Source organism: Falco punctatus, assembly GCF_963210335.1.
Source record: "Falco punctatus genome assembly, chromosome: 12".
In the NCBI taxonomy this organism is placed as follows: domain Eukaryota; kingdom Metazoa; phylum Chordata; class Aves; order Falconiformes; family Falconidae; genus Falco; species Falco punctatus.
The window spans coordinates 15,424,057-15,444,025 of NC_137592.1; the positions used below are offsets into that span (position 1 = coordinate 15,424,057).

The following is a 19,969-nucleotide window of genomic DNA, read 5'->3' on the forward strand; positions in this document are numbered from 1 at the left end:
CACGCTGCACAATGCCCAGTTGCACGTACTTGGCCTATCCTGAGCGCGTTAGGCTCACCGCACTGCCCAGATCTCTGTCTGTGAAGGAAATCTGGAACCCTTAGTTTTTTAATGCCCAGCATTGATGGATATATTAACACTTTGTTCTCAGGGAGCCTTCTGCATCAAGAACAGACTCTGATCAAAGACCAAGATAAATAGCAAATAGTAATTTTTCTTGCTGCTGTTGCAAGTTGTCTCTTCTGACACAGAACTCAGTGTAATGTTTAAGGGCAGCAGACAACACTTCCATAGGCTGAAACGCTTGTGAAATAAGAAAAAGCACTTGAAAGACCAAGTCATACCTGTTAAATCATTCCTGAAGACCAGGAATGAGAAAACATTTAAAGGTAACCACCTTTTAAATAACGGACAGTCCTAAAGTGACTGGCTGAGTGCATGAAAATGGATTGCTCTCAACATCAGGAGAAGGCTGATCAGCATTAGTGATATAAAGCTTGGTGAAATTGTGAATGCAGTTCAAGGAGGCACCTTTGGAGACCTTGAAGGTGGAATATATTGCAATATATTTCACAGTAGAAATGATACTATTTGTGTGTTTAAAACAATTATTACTGTATCTAATGCTTTATCAACTAAAACAACAATGAAGCCAAATGTGGAATTTTCAGAATTTTCAATTTTCATACAAGTCGAACTCAAGGTGACCTTAGCTAGAGTTTTTTAGTGAAGATTTCAATATTTCAAGTTCCATGGACTTTAAAGGTCTCTGCTGAGAACAGAAATTCATACTAAGCTACCTGAAGAATGAAATGCTGTGAAATGATATTATTATCTGTTCATTAAATCTGCATACTGAATTCATTTATTTATGAGTTGTTAGCATCTCATTTGAACCAGATTTGCCTGTGGAATGTAACCTTTCTTCTTGGCGTTTCTCAATCTTGCCATTTTTCTTCTGCACTAGTCATTTCCAGTAAAATGCACCAAGGACATATATCAGATATGTCTGTGTAAGTACTTGATATTTTCTGGAATTCAACCAGAACAGTGAATTATACTAATTAGCAGCTATCAAGCCTCAATGTTTATTTCCATAAAAGAGCAAGTATCTCAGAATATAACACTGAAGAATGAAATACATTTCAAGGCAATTCCTTCCTTATTATAGCCATATTCATAGCTGAAACAATGTCCAGTAAGCTAATGTCTCTGACTCAGGACATTTATATTAATATAAAATCAATAGATAATACTAGCAATATTTCTGAGCTTTAAGAAAGGAACACACTGATTTTGATGAATTTTCTTTCCATACAGCAAATCATCACAGCATTTTCATTTCATTTCATTTAGGCTCCACGTAAAGCATGATATTTTTCTTCAATGGAAGAATTATATGCTTCCTAAGTACATATACTTCTTCAGCAAGTTTTAAAAACTGCTTTTTGCTCATGCATGACTTCCCTCAATTCTTTCAGTCCATATAATCATCACCTAAAATATGCATAACATACCTCATGTCATCGTTGGTGTAGTTCTTAACTGATTCTCCTTTTTCAAAGTTATTTATTGCCTGTGTGGGAAGCTAAAACAATGTAGGTATACAATGTAGCCAACAGAGTGCTCTAGACCCCCTCTGCCTCAAAAACATCACCTCATCTTATTCCATTTCTTATCAATGCAAAAAGGTTGCTATCAGTTCCCTTCATAAAATTGTGCTGTTATAAAGAAAAACCTTGCACAAAATATTCTTTGGAGTTTAAAAGTAGGTCTACTTGGCTTACCTCCACAGGGAAGTAGAGAGATCATAACAAAATAATTTTTATGTATATGTACATAGTCTTTCACATAGAGAAAAAGGTGATTATGAATTCAGGTTTTACAATATTTAGGTTCTGGTTAGGTTTAATACCTACTTTACATTTGCAGAAACAACAGTGCGATGTACAAGACAGTTTATCAGAATCAACATTATCCTTGAGCAATACGATTTTTTGCCCTCACTCTCCTCCAGTCCTCACCATTTCAATGTAGCACTCCATTAACAGTGATAAATACGGAAAATTATTTGAATAAGTTGCAAGCAAATTAAATGAAGACACTTCAATAATCTTGCTTTGCAATACAAGGACACGTCCTCACTAAAGGTTATAATTGGCTTCGGTATCCTGTGATCTTTTACACTAAAATCAAAGCTTGAAATGAGTCAGAGCAGTGCAACATCTCAGCATTCCTGTGGGTACAGTTGCATCATCAACATCATGCACAGATAATCCACCCACCTACCCTTTTTCATTCCGAGAGTGCCTGTTTCCTCATACAGTTATTATTCCCACATGAGTTTGCCCTTACTCTCCCAGCGTCAATCACAATGTTAGCTGATTTCTGGACAGACTAAAACCACCAGCTGCTTCCCTTTGGGGACTAAATACTGTTTATTATGCTTTTTTTCCTTCAGGAAAAAAAATATAAATCTAATAGTTATATAAATACCTCCAAATACACAGACATTTATAGGGATGAACTGGAAATCTTTACTAATCTTACATGCATTTGACACGTAGCCCGTTCTTGTATACAGGCAACTTTTTTGGTCACTGAATTCTGAATGAATACATCAGTTTAATTTACACTGAGAACAGTAATTTTAATTCCCCCAACTCTAACTTGTTGTGTGATCAATGTAGTAGCAGTTGGACCTTTTTTGTTGTTAATGCTTTGCAGTTTGTTCAGATGCAAACTTCTCCCTACTGTCAGAATCCTTTCACACAGAATGTTCTTGGTAATCATGTAAAACCACCTTGCTGATAACAGCATTCTAGAAATAAAACTCCTGCTAGACCTGATAAGGAGAGAAGCTTTGTCTTCAGAGGTTTTGTCTTTGTTTCTCACCATCCAACTCTATTTTAATTGGCAATAAATTAAATTAATTTTCCCTGACTTGAGCCTGTTTTGCTTGTGATAGGAATTTGTAAGGGATCTCCTCATCTTTATCTCAAACCATGAGCTTTTTCTTCTTACTTTCTCCACCTGTTCTGCTGAGGAAGCAGAATAAAAGAGCCTGGCAGCCCATCACAATATACTAGTCACAATCACTCAATTACTTGCAAGAAAAATTCCGTACCTTCACTATTCTGAAATCAAATCCTTGGCTTCAGCAGCAAATTTTCTTCACTAAGTCTTTTTCAGTAATACCAAAAGGACCTACAGATCTTGTTAGAGACCCTAACTCTTTGGAAATGACACAATATAAAAAAACACTTGCAGCGGCACAGCATGTTTTTTCACAAGAAAATTAACGTGTGTTATACATATTTTTAAATGTGTATAATGTGTGACATACACATTTTTAAAGTTCTTAATGTTGGACTAGAAAGACAAAAATTTACTTGTATGTCAGTGCTGGCCCACTTTCCACTTCTCCTACACTGATTACAGAGTTCTCATTAGTTCACTGACCTCTCAGTTATTTCTTTCCAGTTTGACTCATGCTGGTTTTCTGTATTTGTCTTTTAAAGTCTAGTCCTTGAGTACATTCTCTAGTCATACATAAACAATTCTGAATAGTTCACTGAAATCAATCCAGACATGTCTACGTATTCAAAATCCATATGAAGTGCCCCTCAATGCTCGCACCAAAGCCCTCTGCTCCTTTATTTGTGCCTATAAAGAGGTTTGGTAATAATGCAGTAAAATGACCTGGCTTAGAACCACTTCCCTCTTTTATTTATTTATTTATTTATTTATTTATTTATTTATTTTAAAGTATTTGAAAAAAGACAGTTTTCATCCTACAATAAAATTCACTTTCTTATTTCTAGGAGGTCGTTGTGAATAGTAAGCATAATGAAAAATCTAAGACATGCATATTATTTTCCATAAAAATAATGTAAAAATCTCTGCATTCTCTGAGTGCTATTAAACATAAAAAGAGATAGAATCCAGGAATATGTGGTATAGTAGCAAAGACGCATACTAGCCACAATGTCTCATTTCTGATATTATAGTCACTCTACACTTAAACTCCAGCTTACATCTCAGCATTGTTTCCCTTAATCTTTTTATGCAAGCAATAACATCAGCAAAAGCCTACCATGAAAATCTTACTGCAAATTTCTTTTTCCAGCCCTAACTTCCTGATGTTTTTGAAGTGTCAGGGTAATTGAGAAGTGGTTGGAGCATTTTGTGTAATTTTCTCTGCAAAACACTAATATTTCCAAAGTCAGTATGAAAGGGTATTGTGACATAAAAGTTACAGCCAACTGCTGTCACTATCTCAAAATATAATGAGACTGCATGAAATAGGCTCTATGGCCTCTGCGGTACATAGTTTTATACTATTAAGTGTAGCTTAGAAATAACAGAAACTGATATTGATGGGATCTGTTCTTGATTGTGCACAACAAGGCAGCCAGGAATGCTTAAAGAAACCAAAACAACAATAAAAGTAAATTAAATATCTAGTTGCAGGCCACAAATTACTCTTATTTCTCCTACCACGTTTTCAGTAAAAATTTGGCAGGTTAGTAACTTTACTTAGCATCCTTAATGGCCTCTGAATATGTATGCTATGATGAGACAGACCTAACCAAAAGTTTTTTTTCAGGCTGCTAGTGTAATACAAACTAGTGTAATTGCATTGACTAAGCTGAAGAAGCCAGAAAGTGTCACATTGAATGCAAAGATTTAATAATTGTTAAAGAGGTGATAATAGGTAGATTTATTAAAAATTATGACTAAAAAACACAGAAGGAACTGAAGGAAAGAATGTACAATATGATCACTCTCAAGCCTCAGACATCACTGCTTAAAAACCATCCACAAAGTAACGTACGTCTTCATAATCTGCATAGATCAGCTTAGGGATAGCTATAAAAGGATACAACATGGATGGAATTTCTTTGCTTATATGGTAGAATTACAGTACAAACTAAATGAAAAGACTTTTTCCATTTTACAACCAAAAAAAATAATATTGAGAGAAATAAAACTAATTTTCAATTTGAAAACACTTCACTTGTAATTGAACTTTACATACCAAAACAAAAACAAAATGTGTAATTTTGAGCAATTTTTCTTAGAACTTTGGAGTCATTTCTAGTTTGACTCTTAAAGGAGCTTTTCAATATTCTTGTGGACCACAAGCTATTACCATTTCCTATAGGAGGCATACAAGCATTGTCAAGTTCAGCACAATGATACCAAATTGTTACACAGCTGCTTGTTTTGTTCAAGGGATCAGTTTGGTTTTTTGGGCTAGATATACATATTAATATGCAGATTTTTGTTCCGTTCCTGTTCCCACATATACTTCACTGTTTCACTTACAACACTGAAGAACTTAACCAAAAACAAATTTTGAAACAGATGCTTTTAATTGCAGGAAAAGCCATACTCTACTGCACTATAGCTATCAGAAGTTTTGTCTAACTTACTGGAGAAAAACCCACAACGATTCAATCCAAACCAAGGATTTATTTTAGATTTTGCTGGGAACCATGGAAACAGAGTCTTGAGCAGCTACATCTATGTTGCTTCAGTACATTATTTCTAAGAGCTGCCACATTAGACTCCTGCAAATCTCAGGAGACTTACAGACCACACAAGTCTTGTCCCAACATGACAGTACAAGTGGTACCTTCAGAACAGGCATGTGTTCCACCACATCGTATACTGTCTCCTACACCCTCCAAACATTTGTTCATCCCCTAAGACATTTGTAAAGATATAAGGTATATGTAAGGTGGCTGCTAGGGTTCTGTCTTCAAGCAGCACAGTTGCAGCCCCAGGCACTGAGAAAGATGTACTTGTGTGTGGCTGCTTATTGCTTGTGTTCGCTTATGCCTGCTCCAAAGTGGATTTCAACTTCACCAAGAGAAAGGAGTTTGACACCTAGTGCTGACTTTGGCTTTACCTTATTTAAGCCACAAAATCTCTTGGGTTTATCACAGACAAATAAATCTAGGAGACAGAGGTAAATCAGGACAGTGTGGACTTCAAGATGGCAGCAGAGAGAAAAAGGTGGTATCCTGATGTGATGGCTCATGTTCACACCTGTGCACACCACCGCCCAAAAGCTGAAGGCATTATTCACCTTGGAGATGCTTCCTACCTGCTCTCCCAAGTTTACCACGGGAGAAAGACTACTTGGCAGGATTTACGTGAGTTTATATGGACACCAGAGAGACCCATGGTGGCAAGGTGGATATTGAAATTCTGCTTTCATGGGCCAATCTGTGGATATCCACGCACAAGTTCTGTACTGACATTTATGTGCTGGCCAGTCTGAAGGAGACAAATGAGCCTACTGAGAGAAGGCAGGGTGAATCAAGTATCTTGTAGAAATAACACAGTGTTCAGAACACTGCTCCAGCAGGGCTCAGCACCTGATGTCTCTAGTTCTGGATCGCTTCCAAACACCCTTTGTGCTGCGGTTTGAAAACACAGTGCCAACATGGCTGAGGCTTTCTGCATAGCTGACATGACTTTAAATATACTGCATAATATCTCTGAGGGACTTGTGGTATACCCGAAGGTGATTGGGAGGGGAATCTGGCAGTAGCTACTGTCGTGACCACATAGAATATAATCACGGCTATGGTGAAAGTACAGAGCTCTTGTCAGGAATGCCATGAGATTTTTGTCCTTTCCCAGAAGTCAGCTACTGTTGTAAGGCAAGAAGTGATGATAATGACTTTATTGTGCTGGTGCCACCCAAAGAGGAAGGAGACAGAAACTGAGAGCAAGGTCTATATCACTGCACCTGGATGCCAGATTACCCTTAAATCTAGACCCTCACAGCCTGTATCTGGAAGCTTGAAGAGACTTGGTTCACCTGAATGTGTGCATACAGGAGGACATGGACCTGATCTCAAAGGACTTCAGGGATAGAGGACAAAACTGTGTTTCACATCTGGCAGAGAGACTGGATAGACAATTTTTAGGAAAGAAGCTACAGGCCTTGAAACAACAGAACCCAGAAATCAACTACAAACATATCAAAGGCTCCTAGAAGGATCAGATAAGACCTAGCCTGGGGCTGAATGTATCTGTGAGTGATTTTTGGCTTTAAACAATCTGAAACTGGAAGCCAAGAGTATGCTGTTGGGGATTTATAGCAAAAAATTATGAAAACCCCCACGAAGCTGAGGGGCTCCTCAAAATTGTTCTAATTAATCTGTGCAAAGGAAATGCAGAGGGGTAATTCAACAATGAGATCTTTTATCAGAAGCTATATAAATTTATAGATAAATACAATCCTTAATCTGTCCATATCACAATTTGAAATTATGGTTTTGGATCCTTTTATCCCAAAATAAAATTCAGAAAACCCAGTGCTAATACTTTAACTTCTCCTTCTGATAGATTTTAGACATCCTGTCAAGCAAAGAACAGAGCTTTTTTTCACATTATAGTATTTGAAATAATCAAAACCGGTACATAAAATTATTACTGCTATCATCACCTAACCATTTACTGTATTGGAAATCTTAGTAATGAATTGACTCTTTTCTTTTAGAAATTAGATTCTCTTCCCATATCCTCTGAATGCTGTGATTTCATCAGCTAAAAGGTAAAATGAAGTTAAAATGTACTCACTTATTTTATTTCTCACTTCATTTAATTTTCCCCCAAGGCATTTAGCTTCAGCAAACCTGTCAATAAAAGCATAATGGTACTGAAGTAATTTAAAGAACAAGAAGTTAAACTAGTTGTTCACAATAAAATACAGAATTACTCAGAATTACTTTTTGATTTGTCAATAGAACTAGTTGGAAACAATTTTCCATCAGAAAAGATTGTCTAGTCTAAAAGAAATAATTTCTGAAAGAAACCATGCAACAAATATGTTTATAGATGGACAAAACAAATTTATTTGACTCTTGTATTTTAAAAATTATGTTATTTCAATGCTAATGATTGGATTGTCTTAAATATTCATATTATACTACAATATTAAATTTAATATGCTACATTACGTGCAAAGTGTTAACATACAGTTATATAAAAGTAAAATAAAAAGAATCCAAGCAAAGTCAAAACAAAATGTTTGAAAGTATTAGAACTTCTTCTCACCAGGAATTTTCAAATTTCAGCCTGTAATTTGCATATTGCTGATGGCTGCTGTTTGTGCTGTGTGAAAATGTACATCCCAGTCACCAAGAAACCTCTCAAACAGATATATGAGAAAGTATGACAAAACTAAATTATTTTTTTCTTCTACAGATAGTTCTTATGCAAATGCAGACTTTCAGATGATATTCAGCTACTGCTCAAATACCAAGACAAGCCAAAGCTAGCCACATGAAGATATGCAAGTAGCAAGCAAGAAACAAGCTGAGAAGGATAGAAATAAATCAATGAATCAGGCTTTGGAAACTCCGTTTTTGTAGTATGCAAATAGCTTGACCTCAAATCAAAACTGGAAATCAGTTTTTTTTAAATTGTGAAATTCCCATCAGGTTCCAAATTAATTCAATGACCACTTCCTTATTATATTTAAATAATCAGATCTTCACATGGTATGTGAAATATGTGTCAGATCTAAGCAGATCCTTGAAAAACAGCTGTCTACAGAGCTTTCCAAATTCACTTATATTCTCTACATTTCCTGCAGTCTGCTAGAATTTGATGCCTTCTCCTTTTGTGCTTTTTTTTCTGTAGTATTCTGATCTTTTACAGCAGTCGCTGTCATAATTATTCTCTTACACTTATTCAACCCAGTACTATATAAAACTATTGATGACAAATGGCATACATATCAGGCTTTCAGATGCCAAGTATATTCTGCTGTAAAAATAATGACAGTCAATTCAATGTACAATGGCAAAGTCTCAAGAGTCTCTGACAGAACTGAGGCTTGTTCAAGGAAATATCCATTGTAATAGTCTAAATGGCATTATTTTAAAATGTAGGATGATTTGCTACATTGTGACATTTGTGTAGGACATTAGGCTTGACATGAAATTCTGAATTGTTACTCGAATGTGTACAAGTTGAACCTTGCTGAATGTGGGTGCAGAACTGTAAAACTTAATTGTTAAACAAGTCTTCAGCTGATCAGGAAGAGTCTTGGTCTAGCCAAAGTAACTGAGGAAATCCACGAGTTGTATATCTGTCTAAGTCAAACAATGGCAAAACAGAGTAAAGAAATAAGACTTTCCTCTGGGGAGGTGGGGTTTGGAAAATTGCCCCTTCTCAGCTAGTCCTTTTCTCTGTAAAATTGGAACAAGTTAGAATTTCAGGTGCCCGCATTCCTACCTGCTCATGAACATTTTCTTTCAAGGCTGATTTCAACAAGGCTAATAAATGGCTGGAGCTGGAGGGTTTCTCAGCACTTACTGTTTCTTACATAGAGAAGGCAGAAGCCTTTGAATGATCTGTGAGACTTTTATATAAGTTTTTTTCCATTGATGTTGTCTTAGAGCACACAAGCAGGCCTCGAAGATTGTGTAAAGATCAAAGGGAAACACCCGAAAGCAATTCTCTCTTTCTTTCCCTCAGCTCCCATGAGCCAAATACTAAGTTCATCAATTCCTTAGTAATTCCAGAGGTAAATCTCCTGCTGATTATTCATTCTGATTCATGTTCACAGAGAGATTTAGCAGGACAAGCTGAAGCCAGCTATCTATCCAGACCTTATTTGTAGGTTCCTGCCAACAGTGGAATGGGCCATGCATCTGTTTCTCAAACACCACAGTTTATAAACTGGCACAATAACATAAACTGAAATTTGGCATTAATTTATGACAGTCCAAAAAATTCCATCTGTGACTATGAATCATAGTCAAATAAAATAAACCAGATAAATACAGAAGATTTGCCTCTAATATTGAAAGGGGAAAAGCTATTTCTGACACTCCAATAAAAACGTGGCATTATTTTGCATAAAGGTGGTATTGCTATGAACAGTCATGAGTGAACAATTATATTGTTAGCTGAAAAGAGTTCATGTGTATCCTACATGGACACCACTCCACAGAAAGGCTGAAGTTGCCAAATCATGGCTTCTATTACCTACAAAATAAATATTCCATGATGAAACCCCAAGGTGAACTTAGTCACTAATTTTAGTGGAACAAGCGTACTTGCAAAGACTTCACTCTTTGAATGTAAATGCCAATAATTAAAAAATAAATATTTTGAAAAACAAAACTCCAACTCATAATGTAAACCAACACAAACTCAGAGGCTGTCTAATGACAGAATGGAGACATTTAGTGAATTAAATGAACATTCACTCATTTTTAATTACTATAAATTACAACAAATGACCAAAGTGAAACTCATCTTTTCCATGAAACTCATCCATAGATACTGAAAACACAAGTTAGCTGCTAACCATCTGAAACACAGAAAGCGATGAAAGGAGAAAGTGGAAAAAAATAATGGAGAATAACAGAATGGAAACTAGATTTACATTATATCTGTAAACTCCGTAGGATTTTACTACTGGAAATATTGTTTAGGATGGGATTTAAAAGCTTCGTACAGTATGCAATATTAGATTGAAGTGTCTCAGCTGGGAAGATATCTTGGTAGTATATTTCACCAGAAAATGAGATGCATTTTTCTCCTTCTCAGAGAAACAGTGCTAAGAGGACATGGTTGCATTGAGAAACAGGATATTATTTAGTTCTCTGGAAGTTAAGTATAAGAAGTCCAAACTGCAGAAATTGGATTCTGCCTGGGAATCAACACAGACTTTTTTAAGCAGTGCAGCAGTTATTAATGTATAGAAGAAAACTGAAAAAGGATTGCTTCGTATTACCAGCAAACTAAGCTGTAGAAGATCACTGTTTCAATGTGCCACTCCCCATAGGCAACTGTCCTAATAGGATAGTGTGAATCTATTGTTTTTCACTTGAACAGTAAGTCAGTAAATGAGCTTCAGAGAGAAATTATCCTTAACTATATAAGTTTCCCCACTTTTAAAATACAAAGATGGTACTGAGTTACACCATGGCTTCACCAAGGGCAAGTCCTGTCTGACCAACCTAGTGAACTTCTGTGATGGAATGACTACACCAGTGGACAAGGGAAGAGCCAGAGATGCCATCCATGTGAACTTCTGTAAGGCCATTGACACAGTCCTCCACAGCATCCTTCTCTCTAAATTGGAGAGCTATGGATTTGACGGATGGACTGTTCAGAGGACAAGGAATTGGTTGGATGGTTGCATCCAGAGGGTACTAGTAAAATTCTCAATGTCCAGATAGAGACTGGTGACAAATGGTGTTTCTTAGGTGTCTGTGTTGGTACCAGTAGTGTTTATTATCTTCATCAATGACATAGTGGGATGGAATGCACTCTCAGCAAGTTCGCATATAACACTAAGTTGAGTGGTGCAGTTGACACGCCTGAGGAATGGGATACCATCCAGAGGGACCAGGACAAGCTCAAGAAGTGTGTCCTGGTCCTCAAGAACCTCATGAGGTTCAACAAGGCCACGTGCAGGGTCTTGCACCTGGCTCAGGGCAGGTGTTGGTACCAATACAGCCTGGGGAATGAAGAGATTGAAAGCAGCCCTGCTGAGAAGGACTTGGGGGTACTGGTGGATGAAAAGCTGGACATGAGCCAGCAACATGCACTTGCAGTCCAGGTGGCCAACAGTATCCTGGGCTGCATCAAAAGAAGAGTAATCAGCAGGCTGAATGAGGTGATTCTGCCCCTCTGCTCCACTCTCGTGAGACCCCCCTGGAGTACTGCACCCAGCTCTGGAGCCCTCAGCACTGGAAACACATGAACCTGTTGGAGTGGGTCCAGAGCAGGGTCCAGAAGGTAATTAGAGGGCTGGAGCACCTCTCCTGTGAGGACAGGCTGAGAAAGGCTGGGGTAGTTCAGCCTGGAGAAGGCAAGGCTCTGGGGAGACCTTGCAGCAGCCTTCCAGTGCCTAACAGGGGCCTGCAGGAAATCTGGAGGGGGACTTTTTACAAAGGCATGTAGTGATAAGACGAGGGGGAATGGCTTTAAACTGAAAGAGGATAGATTTAGATTCGATATAAAGAAGAAAATCTTCACTATGAGGGCAGTGAAACACTGGCACAGGTTGTGCAGAGGTGGTAGATGCCCCATCCCTGGAAACATTCAAGGATGGGGCTCCAAGCAACCTAATCTGCTTGAAGATGTCCCTGCTCACTGCAGGGGCGTTTGACTAGATGACCTTTAAAGGTCCTTTCCAACCCAAATTATTCTGTGATTCTATGATAATTAGCAAGCCAAGAAAATCTACCCAAAATACCCAAAGGAAAAAGAAGACAGCTAAAAATAAGTAATTTGTGAACCAAATACTCTCTGTGGTATGACAGAAGTGGTTATGTAACTACAAACAAAATTATTAACATGAGAGGCCTACATATAAAGGGAAGTTATGGTAATCTTTAAACATGTGGTGTCCACACACTTCTTCCTGTGCAATTTGAACACTGGCTGGGTAACAGAGCTTTTGTCTAACTGGTAGTTCAGAGGCTGCATTCCAAATTACAGACTTGACTTTATATAAATCCATTCTAATTAATTTGGTAAACTTGGAGCTATAGGCATCTTTGCTAAAAATGACTGCAAATGGCAGGGGTAAACTGTCTTGCTCCAGCATATCAGCATTCACACTAGTACTGATTTCAACAATCAGCTGATGCATATTAAAAAGGGGTTACTCAAGGCATTAGTTTGAATCTCTGTCCTTTAGGGAAACCAAATCTGGCATCAAACTTTGTGGGTTCTGCCCATCTCTATTACATGTTCTGAAACCAGAAGGAAATACCGGTTTGCATCATAGTAATATAAAACAGAAAATATGGAAGAATTGTGATTAACTAGAGGAAACACAGGGCATGGCTTAGAACTGTATTGCTCCCATTATTGTGTTGTGACCATGAAGTGTTCTGCTCAATTGACGGCAACGCCAGAAATGATTGCAGTGTAATTATTTGTGCAGTGATGGTGCAGTGATGTGGCATCATCTGATACACTGATCAGAAGAAAGGCATCATTAAATATCCAATTTACATGGATAAATTCTTACATACATCTAATATTTTGGCAATTTGTGTCCCTGTGGCCAAGTTATAGATCCAGGCAGAAAGTTAACCAGTTCAGGAAAGTGATAAATAGCAATATCTTGAATAAGTCACAGAGATGTGGAGAACATTTCTTGCCTCAGTTTCATGGAAGTAGGTGAGTATAAGACTCAATGACATTGAAAACAATGTCTTTCATGCCTACTAAGTGGGAAAATTATGTTATTAAAAAAGCAGAAGAAAGCAGGAGAAGGAGAAAACCCAAGACAACCCCCCCCCCCCCCCAACAAACAAACAAAAACCCCTGTTAGGGCAAATGTTAGTTACAGGAGTTGACTGAGAGACTGCTTTTGGCATCTCCAATCTCAAAATTTTGTATTTTTCTTGGAGTACATGGCACATTAATACTTGAAAAACTGACACTGAAACAGTACTGTTATTCAATCGACATGGACAACTGTTGGTGGATTAATTTCCAAGATGATTAAAATCTGCTTTATGGAAATCGATGCTTTCAATGTTATGTTATTACCACCATCTTCACTGGAAGGTTTTGAAATGTTTTGCCAGCATTTAATGTGGAGGAGAAAAGTATTTTTTCTGTTTTTTGAGTGCAAAACTGGCAGAGAGAAGCTAAAATCACTTGGCAAACAAGCTAGGAACAACAGACAAAAGCACATGTTAAACATCTCCTAGCTTACTGTCCAACTCAGTGCTGAAGCCAGTAAAGCATTTCTGACAATGGAAGTAATTGCAATAATTGGTTCGGTCACATGGATCTTACTTCCTCTAGATAATTCATGATCATGAATACTATTACCCCATTGCTTCAACATGGCTATGAAGAAAAGATGAATAAAACCAGAGGAAATATGCACTAAGATTCCTCATGCCACTTTCATGTTCTATCCAGACTTTTATTCTGTCACCACTCTGTGCCTTCTGAATATGAAATATCCTCAGTAAGAAAAGGAAAAGCTTGTGTATCAAGTTCTCTACAGAAGCCTGGGATGTCTGGTGTAAAATTACGCATTCCTACCCAGACTCAAAATGAACTCTCAGATGTCTACCTCCAGCTGTATCTTGCTGTAATACTCACCTCTGTTTTAGAAGCTTTTTGTTGTCCTCAATGATTATGCTGTCAGCACGGTCCCGCTTGAAGACTTCAAAAGCTTCCTGACATCCAAGTGACATCTTTCCTCCTGACCCAAGAAAAAAAAAAAAAAGGGAATTACTTCAGTCTCATCAAAAGACAGACAATTTGCATTAATTTAACTCCTATTTAGATAAATATAGCAATTCAGCCCAGGGGTCTTAAAGCACCCAGATGATGTTCACTGTTCCGTCAATGGGAAAGCATTTTTGACAAAAGATTTCTATTAACTGAAAAATAAATTTAATTTCACTCCACTTCTCTAAAGTCTGAATGTTTGAACTGTATAATTTCTCAAGACAACTTGAAATGCTCATAAGTAAAAACCAAACTTTAAAAATTTAAAATATGTGAAATATTCTTAAGTGTGAATCAGAGGTATTTTCACAGCAGCAAACTGCAATTTGCTTTGGTATTTCTTTCATTCCCATTTCATAATGACCCCTAAACATACCTTGAATATTTTCAGTATTCTTGGAAGGAAAAAACCCCAAGCTTCTTCAATTATATATTAGCAAATGCTTTTCACCCCCTTTTAAGCAAAGCAGGTATTCTACCTACAAAAATGGTTGTATACTGCCTTTTACATGTTCAACATGGTGTTTGTTTCCTTTTGCGCACCAGAAGGTCAAGACCTATTTGGCCTTCAAATCTTTTTAAAAATCACTACCGGAAAGTATTACAGTCTGTATTATTTATCAGTTCTCGTTGCTAGATGACCTAGAGATTCAAGTGAGAAATCATGCACCTGTATTATCATTAACAAAAAAATTTCAAAAGCTTAAGGAGAATGAAAGATTATACCAGCATCTGTGTTATCACAAGTACTCATATGTCAACAAATAAGGAAGGAGAAAGGATGAGATTTGCACATAAAAACATTACAGTAATAAAGATTATTCAGGAGCAGAAAGCAGTATGACAAATTCATAATAGCTCCACCTTTAATTCAACCTCATGGTCACAACTTAAACATCAAAATGCTGTTCCATAAACTGGAATTTGATCTTCCTTAGGTTTTTTTCCTCTAGAGTCTTGTGTCCTACTCACAAACATTCCTTCCTGCTTCACACCTACTGAGACCCCCAAATCCATTGTGCACAAGAGCTATAAAGTTTCCCGGGAGTTCTGCTGCACAAGAGTTTTCTACACATTTTGTGCCAATGGACCAGCATTACCAATAACATGTATGCATGTATGACAGTTATTTTCTGGGCAACCTGCTTTGCAATTTTGGTGTAAGTGGGGATGATACATTAACAAAACATGCCTGTAACAGGTTGGGATATGCAATACTGGGATGCTACACCTTATTGAGGTCTAGCTCTTTTATAGTCTAGCTGCATTTTATAGTCACTCCAAATACGTTCTGCTGCCCTTCATCATACTTACAGTATCAGGATTACCTCCAACTGACTTCAGTGAGATTTCTGCAGTGTAAAATGCTGTTTACAGTGAAGGCTGGTAACAAAAACTAGTACTCTGGGTTCAATAAGCAGTAAAAGTTTAAAAAACTTTAATAAAAATATGGTAGAAAAATTTACCCTCTGTTTCAGTCAAAAGAATCAGCACATCTGTTATTAATTTAAAAATTTTGAGTTGAAAATAGAACGACCAGGAATGTTTGAATGGCAAAACATGCAGAAATGCTCCACCCTTTTTGAATAAGAAAATCAAAGAAAGATACAGGGCAGTCTTTACTGCTGTGTGATTCAAGGAGCAAGTGGATTTAGGAAAATACATTTTTCTGTGATGATGACCTGAAAATAGAACGTTCATGTTTCATGCTTGCCTTGAAGAAAAACAGGCAGCTTTGCAAGCAGAATTTTATAGGACATTCATCCCATCACTAGCACTAATTTTAATATGCAGCCTGAATTGACCCTCTAGAATTGCTTTTGTTGCAGAAAAGGTTTGTATTAAGTGCAGAAAGCCTAGATGAAATTCATGGCTGAGCCTAAAATAAACAATGAAAAGCCCTTGCTCATACATAACACTACAATGTAAAGTATTTAACCCTTCTGGCAATGTTGCTGCCTTTGAGAGTACAAGTAAAAACAGCAGAAGTAGATTTGGAAAACAAAACTATTACAGTGATTATTGGTTCTGCCTGGCAGAAATGCATCAACCAAAATTAAAGGTAATCTGATAATAATTTTCCAGCTCTACATTAAGAGGCAGCAGATTTGTACAGCCAAGCAAAGCACACAAAAATAACCCCCCCGAACTCTTGGGAAGGGGAAATTTTCTGTTTATCCAGTCCATTTTAAGAAAACAAAGAAATATATGAAATAGTAAACAACTACAATCTGAAAATGGTAGCTAAGGAAAGTAGCTTAAAAAGGACCATTAGGATTATAAACCAGTATAATACGAGCATAAAACTCTACAGAAGAATGTTGCAGCCTGTGGGTAATGACGGAGACACTCAGGATGATAATAAGGGAATACAGTAACGTTAATACTAGTAAAGAACGGCAAGAAACATTGGAAACTTGATGGAAGGCTTGTATTTTCATTCTGTTCGGTAATAAAGATTATTCCTTCTCCATGGCTGACATTGTATCTTCAATCATGCTGTTTCCATTTCCTTAAATAATCTATAATTGCATAAATAGCTTCGCCTTCTTTCAGATGGCCTCCAAGTGCAAAGGTGAACTAACATTATTGTCATGCTGTTTCTCCTGGGCCTAATTCAAACAAATAAACTGCATGTTGTTTTAAAACAAGTTATTACTGAATTTCTGTTTCTTTCTAGCTGTAAATTGAAACCTATGTATAGCAATATATACTTGATATGACTAAAAGCAGAATTGAGAGAATAAACTATTGATGATAAAACATTTTATGGCAAGGTAGTGGAACAGTTCAGCTAAAACTGTTAGACCTGTAGAAAACAATTTCTTTTACTCTGAGGCCAAACAATTTCTCTTCTCCTTCTTTAATACCATGGCATTATGTTACAAAATAAACATTTGAAAATTCTTATCTAAGGAAGAATCATCATATCCTACAGGATGAGAACCAGGAAACACATGTCATCAAGTCATTACAATGTGAACTGGAATAATCATTACCATAAAAATAATTCAGATCATTGGAAAAAGCATAAAGTTTTCTTGCCATCATATTCATGAAATCCCAGTTGACAGGGTTGCATTAAAAAGTGATAAATTTTGTATCAACTTAATTTTAATTATACTTTTCCTGTTAGGTTGTGTAAATTAGCTTTAATATTAAACCATCTACAAATATGTCCAACTCACAATGTGAAATTTACAACAAACCCAACATTATTTATAGCAAATTCAAACATCTGAAATTTTGGGGAAATTCAGGTTTGATCTGCACCCTGAATTTGAATGTTTAAGAACATTCACATTGAATGTTTGATTTCAGCCTGTACTTCTATCCAGTGTCCTCCACCAGCTTTCATATTAAGCAAAAAGTTTTGGTTCAATAGGCTCCTCTCATAAAATATACAAGTTACAGCTGTCCCACAGAACTTGGGTAAGTCAGAAAGCAGAATGAAAATGATGGCTCACAAGCTCTGAACAAGATCTGAAATGACCAAGAAATAGAAAGCTTGCTGTAGTATTGAAAATGGGCTAAACTCTTGAAATCAGTAATAAATCAAAACAAGCAGAGCAAAACTGTAATAAGGCTTTTGGATGTGGCTGATTACTTTTTGAGGTGACATGAAAAGATCAAAGCAATTTCAAGACTCAGCTGTACACCTACAGCAGCTAGAAGCCTGCATATCAGCAAAGTTCCTGGCAGATATTATGCACCCTATTCTATCACTGACTACAGATCATTTATTCTATGCTGTTACGTACAAAAATGCTATTTACAGCCATCCTGAACAACAACTGTTTAGTGCCTCACAAACTTTAATTAGGAAAATAAAGGAACATGTAGGGTGTAGCGTAGCACTGGATGTTCAACTGCCAGCAGAGAAATTACAGGACTGAATGCTATTTTTAAGTTAAATAGTATCCACTGGGATTACTCAAGGACTATATCTGAGTAGGTAAGAGCATGCAAGTGTATAAACTTAGATGTTATTTTGTTGCCACAAGTAATCAAACATGGCTGTACATATTTAAATAATCACACTGATTTTTAAATTTATCCAACACCCACAAATACCATTGCAGCTTTCTTCAGGGATCCTAGTTTATAAATACTGGACAACGTTTAAGGACTTTATTGCAGTGTTTTTTCATAAAGACTAAAGAGTGCTCAAACTGGAAGCGGTACTTCCCGAGTGCTGAGTCCAGCCCCCTTCTTTTTTTAGGTTGGTTTGTTGAAACAGGCTTTAATGCTTAGAGAGAGAAGACCTTCATAAAGTTTAATGTGTGAAACCCACAGAAAATGTTTATATTGCTCTTCAATTAAGTTCAGAAAAATCTGTCAAACAATAGCATGAAATTGGTATCTTCTCGGTCAGAAAACAGAATCACAGTGTCTCCTCAAAACCACACCTTGTAACCAGACTTTGGTCCTGGTATGAGAGCTCCACAGGGTTTCCAGCAGCCCTTATGCCAGAGGCTGCCAGTTTAACCTGCAACAAGAATTGGAAAAAAACTCTCCAGGAAAGAAGAATTAAAAGTTGCAAATTGAACTGTTCTGAGGGAGGAACATTAAAACTGTTAACAAAAGCAAAGTCTTGGGAATAGCTATTCTGATCATGTGTTCTGATGAGAAAGGCATCTGTCCACTTATCTGCCCACACATCTGTTTTGCAGAAACTACATTTTCACAGTAGAAGACTTTGTCTTTCCATTCCTACCAAGTGCTCTATCAAATAAGATTTGTAAAACCTTCCACTGAAAGCAATAGGAGCAAAAGTCCCCTTGGCTTAAGGGAAGCTCTCATTCAAGGAAAGGTTGTCTGAAGAATTCTAGCATGGCAGCTAACAAGAATTGTGTCTTCATGCTTATAAAGACTATCATTCTGTTCATGCTATTATATATTTTTACTTAGCAAACTGAACAAAGGAACTGTGGACACTTCCAAATGAAGCTAAAGTAAAAGTATTTGGTAAGTCTTTGTAAGAGGATTAAGGTATTAGAAGTGTTTGCATGTAAGCATAACTAATTACTTCTTTACCAGGATCCCCCAAGATATCAGAGCCATCTGTTCAGAATGGAAAAAAAGTAGATGTAACAAATCTTGGGAATGATGAATCAACAAAACACAAATATTCAGAAATAGGAAAAGAAACTACAACCCAATATACAACAAATACTTTCCCACTGCAAGGAACATCTAAATTCTTCATGAAAAGCATGTGTGTTACATATGGCTACCTTCGTTAGACTGCAATGCAAAAATGGGAAAGACATAAAACAAGGTTTGGTCATGGTACCCCTGTGGTGTTGAGCTGCAAAACATACTTTTTGGGAAAGTCGAAATCCTCAAAGGAAAACCAGAATATTCAGAGTCAATGAATTAAATAAAACATTGGCATAATTCAATTTCTCTGCCTCCGGAGTTTCTTTGTTTATTTACAGGAGAGGAAGAGGGCAAAAAGAACAGTTTATTGAGATTATGAGCCGTTTGTTGTGGGACTGAACATCATTGATCTAGGCAGGTCAGACTGCACTCCACAAGTGAACATTTCTACTGTTCAAACCCTTGAGTTAATTGGTCCACAGACATTTACCTAGGCATCATTTTATCCACATAAAATTATTGGGTTGGCAATACAAACTATTCCATATATGCTGAAATAATTTATAAACAGAAGACAAACTACCACTAAATAAAACACTGCAAATGCCTAACA

General features: G+C 36.9%; 1 protein-coding gene across 1 annotated transcript in view; it reads right to left on the reverse strand.

The window, feature by feature from the left end:
• KIF6 (kinesin family member 6) overlaps positions 1–19,969 on the reverse strand; it is a 157,520-nt gene that overhangs the window by 42,196 nt on the left and 95,355 nt on the right. The window contains exons 13-14 of the mRNA XM_080407896.1: positions 14,122–14,224; positions 7,603–7,658 (exon numbers count right to left, since the gene is read on the reverse strand). Coding sequence (XP_080264022.1) covers positions 7,603–7,658; positions 14,122–14,224 — 159 coding nt within the window. The remainder of the gene's footprint in view (positions 1–7,602; positions 7,659–14,121; positions 14,225–19,969) is intronic.